This window comes from Mytilus californianus, unplaced genomic scaffold, assembly GCF_021869535.1.
Source record: "Mytilus californianus isolate M0D057914Y unplaced genomic scaffold, xbMytCali1.0.p SCAF_7, whole genome shotgun sequence".
NCBI lineage: Eukaryota > Metazoa > Mollusca > Bivalvia > Mytilida > Mytilidae > Mytilus > Mytilus californianus.
The window spans coordinates 108,656,170-108,662,169 of NW_026262723.1; the positions used below are offsets into that span (position 1 = coordinate 108,656,170).

The window sequence follows — 6,000 nt, forward strand, 5'->3', positions numbered from 1 at the left end:
TTTTACCAATTTTTGGGTCCATTTGCATTAAACAGCAGGGACCTCTGTGGCCAAATGATTAATTATTTGTATTTCGTTCATTGTTTTGTACCTAAATCAGGCCGTTAGTTTTCTCGTTTGAATTGTTTTACATTTGTCATTTCTGGGCCTTTTATAGCTGTCTATGCGGTATGCGTTTTGCTCATTGTTGAAGACCGTACAGAGACCTATAGTTGTTAACTTCTGTCTGATGGAGAGTGGTCTCATTGGCAATTATACCACATCTTCTTATTTTTATAATTAGTTCTTCTACTGTATCACTAGCCTGTCAACACTAAGGTTGTTAGTCTGAACCCTGTACATGGCAGGTGCATTTTATCAACTATAGCCACAATATAGACAATAGTGCTTAAAGTGGCATTTAACACCAACAATCAATCAGTTATTCAATCATTATAGCATACCCATATATTTATAAATGATTGTCCTAGGAAACATTTGGCTCTGATTGTTCTTGATGTTGGTTAGATCAGACAAAACAGTTTGAATGCAGAAAATTAAGTATGTGTGTGAGCAGAATGTTAAAGTGGTTCAAAAGATCCCAGAAAATAAGCTGATACTTCATTGTATTTTACAGGAACAATGGCCAGTACAGAAACAACCTATAAATACCACATGCAAGTTCAAGAGGAAACACATTCAAAAGAAAAAGACAAAAAAGTAAAAACAAATTTATTTCAGAAAGGGAATTCACAGACTGAACCTACATCACCTACCACAAAAACAGCACAGGAAATAAGGAGTGAACTGCAACATGAATCTACTTCTCCCACATCCAAAACTCCTCCAGAAAAGGTAAGCTACAGAATACAACAAGATTGGTAAAATTATGTCATAGTCTACCAGCATCTTTAGTCTTTCAGGAATAGTGTATAATAGTTCCCCAGAAATGGGAATAAACTAGGAGTCCTGAACACAATTTAAATCATCTGCCCACTCACTACTTTAGGGAGGCTTTTCATCCACAGATTATGGCCTCTTAGAATTAGAAAGATTTATCTTAGAATTTCTGTGATCTTTCGCTTTTTTCTATAATTTTATGTAATAATAGATACAAATGACCTATAGTTTTCAATAATCAAGATTTTTAATGACATTTGTCAGCTTCCTAATGGAAGAAGTCACCAATGTTATTTTTTTGCACTTTATTTTCATGGTGGATCTTAGTTGAAAGAAATAGCCACTACAATGTAATATTTGTGCACTTAGACCTAAATATAATGCTTCACTGATTATTGATAAGGAGCACTTTTAAGTTTTCTGCACTGAATGACTAATAACCAGTATGGGAATTAATCAAAAGAAGATGAATGACTGTTGAGTATAATATTGATTGAATTGTTACAGGCCCCGACAGATATCCCAGGATCCCCATCAACAACAGAATCTCCAGCCAATACAGAAGCACCTGGTTCTCCTCAAGTCAAGTTTGTATCAATTACTGCCCATTCATATTAATTTACTTCCTGGTTCTGGGTTATTGAACAAGTCAGGTTAAAGATTGCGAACTTTTTTTTTTATACCTCACAGGATTAAATGCAATATCTCAGAGTAACTAGATATTCCTCAACAATTGAATTGTTTCAACTAAAGGACAGAAGGTAATGTTTTGTTCCCTGCTAGTGCATGACTCCCACTATCACTACTGTTTATGGTAAATTAACTGTCCATACCAGTAATAGTCATTTTATAACAGATTGACTGCCAGAATCTGATGATGTTGGGACAGGCATGTTTATTTGGTCCATGTGGTAAGACTCATGATCTACATTTTAAATCATACATGTTTTTTAAATAAACACTATGAGAGCATGAATTAGTGCTTTCCAAAAGTCAATATTTCCCCTGAATCTTTTTTACGTTATCAAGATTAAATTTATGCTTTCCTGTTGTTTAGTTAAATCCAGCATTGTGGATCTGATATGGTGAACTAAGTAATAAATTGTGATCCATTTTTATCCTCTGGTGGTGGTCATTGAAGCAATGGTGGGAACAAACTATTTGATATTTATCTGATCATTAATTCATTCTACTTTATATTTGTAGAGATGAAGGTACAGACCTGAAATAGAGAGAGTTTGTGGTTATCTGTACATTCCAGGGATTATTTTGAGGAAGAGTGGGAATTCTTGTGTCTGTGGAATACTATGCCATTTATTTGTGATGAATATTGTTTGGATGTGTGCATGTTAACACTGCTTATGTGTAAATTGAGAGGACAATCACATTTCATCCTTTATGTAAGGACCTATGATCTTTTATGTTGGGGCCTATGATCTTTAATGTTGAGAAAAAGGAATTGTAAATTATACTACTTATAAATTGACTAATATTTATATAGAAACATTTTGACACAATCCAGTTGACAGAAAAGTATTTATTTTTAAATAGTTTATTTATTTAAAATGATTGTTACATTTTTTTATATTGAAGTTTTTTGTTTGTTTTTCTGTTAAGAAGCATAATGCTAACTTATTTTTTTCTCTTTTTTTTACCTATTTATACTGTAGTAATATTCAACAAATATTTCAAAGAAATGTTTACAGACTTATCTCAACTTATGAGAACAATGTCCTTCTGATTACTACTTAAGATACTCATTCATACACCTACCAATGTCTTCAATTTTAACATTTATAATTAACTTTCAAAAGAAAGAATACCATGTTTCTGAATATTTACAGTTGATATAGCCCTTTGAATAGAAAAAAAATGTTTTAAAATGAAATGCAGTGCATTGGTGCCTGCAAGGAATGAGAGATGTATATTAATGAGACATTGGTTTAGTCATAGAACTTATAGAATGTGTTATATTTAGCAAGGTGATTTCTCATTAAAAGAAAAAACAATTTTAATAAGTTTATAAAAGTTTGAATGTTTGTATCGAGGCAAAAATATTCCTTCTGTAAGTCAACTTGTGATTGTAAAGAAGTTGATGGTTTTCATTGAGGACATTGATGGATGTGTCTTTAAACTGCCTGTAAAGATGTGAATAATGGATGATTGTCTGAAGTTTTGGTTGTGTGTGATATTGGTATATTTTTTGCCTTATTCCTTCCGTTGCATTTTAAAGGTAGTAAAGTGTTTATTGGTATAAATATAAATGTGTTCAGATCATTTTACACATGTAGTCATAATTGGATTAATTGTAAATGTACACAGTAAATATTGTAACTCTCACCAACCATACAAGGAATCTGTAACTAAAGAGAATTCCTTTACATAGACAAATAGCATTTACACGAAAAAGTTTTGGCATAGCTAGAATCTAAAGCATTATTGGTAATTTTCTTAAAAACATACACAAGAACAGGTATTGGTTAACACAGCCTTAAGAATTAAAATTTAACCAATTTTGGGGGTTTTAACAATAAAAGTACCTATAATTCTGAAGACTTCTAAAGAGTTTATTTGCTTGAATTTGTACACGTTACCATACTCATTATCTAATGTTTAATATGCATAAAAAAGTACAAAAATCCAATTTTACATAATATATTGTTTATTTATTGCATGTGTTATATTTTGATATGTTTTATAGATTTATTTATGGAGGAAATCTTCATGTCATCACTAATTTTAACAAAAAAGAAAGATAAGTGACAGATAATATTTACAAATGCTAAAGTCTTCAGAGATCAGACAGGAAAATATTGATTACGTTTTTCCATATTTATAGGAGCAAGACCACTATTTCATATTACAAGTCTTGATCTTTGTCAAACAAATGTTTTAGTTAACAGTTTTAATGACTTCAAGTGAAAAAAGTGTCATTTGAGAAGGCATCTTTTATGTCATGCCAGATAAGATAAGATGAGATAGTTGGGTTTGAAAAACATAAAACACAGCTCACCAGAACTTTTTTCCGACAGGTTAAAAAATCATTCTTGCCTCATCTGAAATTTTTAAAATTTATTATAGAGGTTGATTTAATTAAAAAACTAAATGCCACATACATTTTGGAATTGAGGGGAAAAGAAATAAATTTATATCTGCATAGTTTATCAAGGTGATTTGTTCCTTGTGTAAAGTACCTCTTTTGAATTTTTATTAATATTTCTTTTAAGTTTTCCATATATTGCTTTTCTTTTGCAACATTGAGTATTTGAGTATTAATCGCACTAACATCCCTGATATAGAAGTTATCAAACCAAATAAACACAAACAATGTCAGTAGAATAAAAATGGCTACACTGATTATCTGAATGATCTTTCCTTTCTATTTTGTTTATGTGATGGCATGAAATTATATTGTACAAGAAAACCATACATTTTTGTTGAACATGACTCAAATGTGCTAAACAGATTATTGTGATATATATAATTGTAAATCCTTATTTATTATTGATATTGTATATGTTATTGTTAATATATTCTTTTTTTATGCTTATGTTATGGGTGGTTACTCTTGGGGAATCATATTTATGGATATAGAGATTGTTTGGGAATTACAATACTGAATTCATAGGTATTACAACATAACATGGTTTTATATGAGGGTTTTATTAATTGATGTTACTGAAAGTTATGTGTAAAACCTATATCTTAAACTTTGATCACAATTTTACTGTTAGAAATATTCCAGAATCAAAAGTTTTTGCTTTGTTCTTTTCCCAATAGATAAAGTTCATACCAATTTTGAAGTAAAATTACTGTAATAGGTGTATCCAATAAAAAATGTTTTCATTAAAGTTTAATAAAAACTATCAGACATGAAAAGAATTAGAAATTATCTTTATTGCCATATGTTTATAACCTATGCAAAGTTTAACTGTGATGATTATGATTTTTTTTCTAAAGAATGAAATACTTGTGTATGCTGAGACAGAGTCAATACTCTTGTCAGATTATTTATTTGATATATTTAGTTTCTTACATTAAGAGACCAAAAACATTAAAAGATATTTATTTGTTTACATTTTTCCTATTTTTTTCACCAAAAACAGAATTCGATGGGAGGAATGAAACTCAGAAAAATATTCCGTTTTTGATTCTGTTAATAGTACTAATGATGTAAACTACAGTTTAAACATATGTTTTAACCTTGTCCATTAGACTTTTGACAAAATGCCAATAAATGTACCAAATGTTTTTGAGGTATAAAATCTGCAAACCTGCTCACATATTAAATAGTCAAACAAATTAGAAAAAGGCTGCACATTCTACTTTAGTTCATTACCATACCTGTGACCAATGTAGCCATCTTGTAATGAGCAAATTCAAAATGATAGATTTTCTTTGAAAAAGCTAATTTTTAAAAATATACACTATTGACCAGAGGATGCTGTAGTTCATCAGTTGATATGTTTTGTTTTTTTACAGTGTATCTTGATGAGAACTATTTAGAAAGACTGTTGTCGATATCTAGCAAATTATTCTCATTTAATAGTTTCTTTGGGTTTATCTGTATGCTCTTTTCCAGCAACAGAGACTTTATATTTTGAATGGAGATTATTGAAAAAAAATATAAAAGAGATGGTGCTCTTTCAGAAATACATGTAATGATCTCATCTGATATCAAAATAAATCATAAAAATGAAGATACTTAATTTTATCCCCTTTGTGAGATGTAAAGAAAAGATGAAACGTAAATGTCTTATTTGAAATACCTGTTAAGAATATTAAAGATACCAGAATTAAACTTATTATTACTATTAAACCGTTAATTGGCACATGTGGAACCACCAAGTGGATTTTCATATTTTATTCATTTGGTGATCCACTTTTATATTTCCTGTAATATTTTTAGTTAAGAGCTATTGAAAGTCTGAATATTGAAGTACAGGTATATAGTAATGACTTTTTCCACATTTTATATAAGAACTCTGAAACAGTATCATTAGAAATGATAAAAGTCTGCAAGCTTGCATAGTTGTATTGCAATATGATATTGGTTTTTTCTTTTTTTATAGTAACTAAAATCCTGTATTAAATTGTTTATGATTTATTGATTTATTAATT

At 29.7% G+C, this 6,000-nt stretch overlaps 1 protein-coding gene across 2 annotated transcripts in view; it reads left to right on the plus strand.

Moving 5' to 3' along the window:
• LOC127709812 (putative pyridoxal-dependent decarboxylase domain-containing protein 2) overlaps window positions 1-3,296 on the plus strand; it is a 50,939-nt gene extending 47,643 nt beyond the window's left edge. The window contains exons 22-24 of one of the 2 annotated variants that reach the window (XM_052215467.1): window positions 617-834; window positions 1,387-1,466; window positions 2,086-3,296. In XM_052215467.1, coding sequence (XP_052071427.1) covers window positions 617-834; window positions 1,387-1,466; window positions 2,086-2,110 — 323 coding nt within the window. In that variant the 3' untranslated portion in view covers window positions 2,111-3,296. The remainder of the gene's footprint in view (window positions 1-616; window positions 835-1,386; window positions 1,467-2,085) is intronic. The other variant, XM_052215468.1, reaches the window with a different exon arrangement.
• Window positions 3,297-6,000: the final 2,704 nt, after the last annotated feature.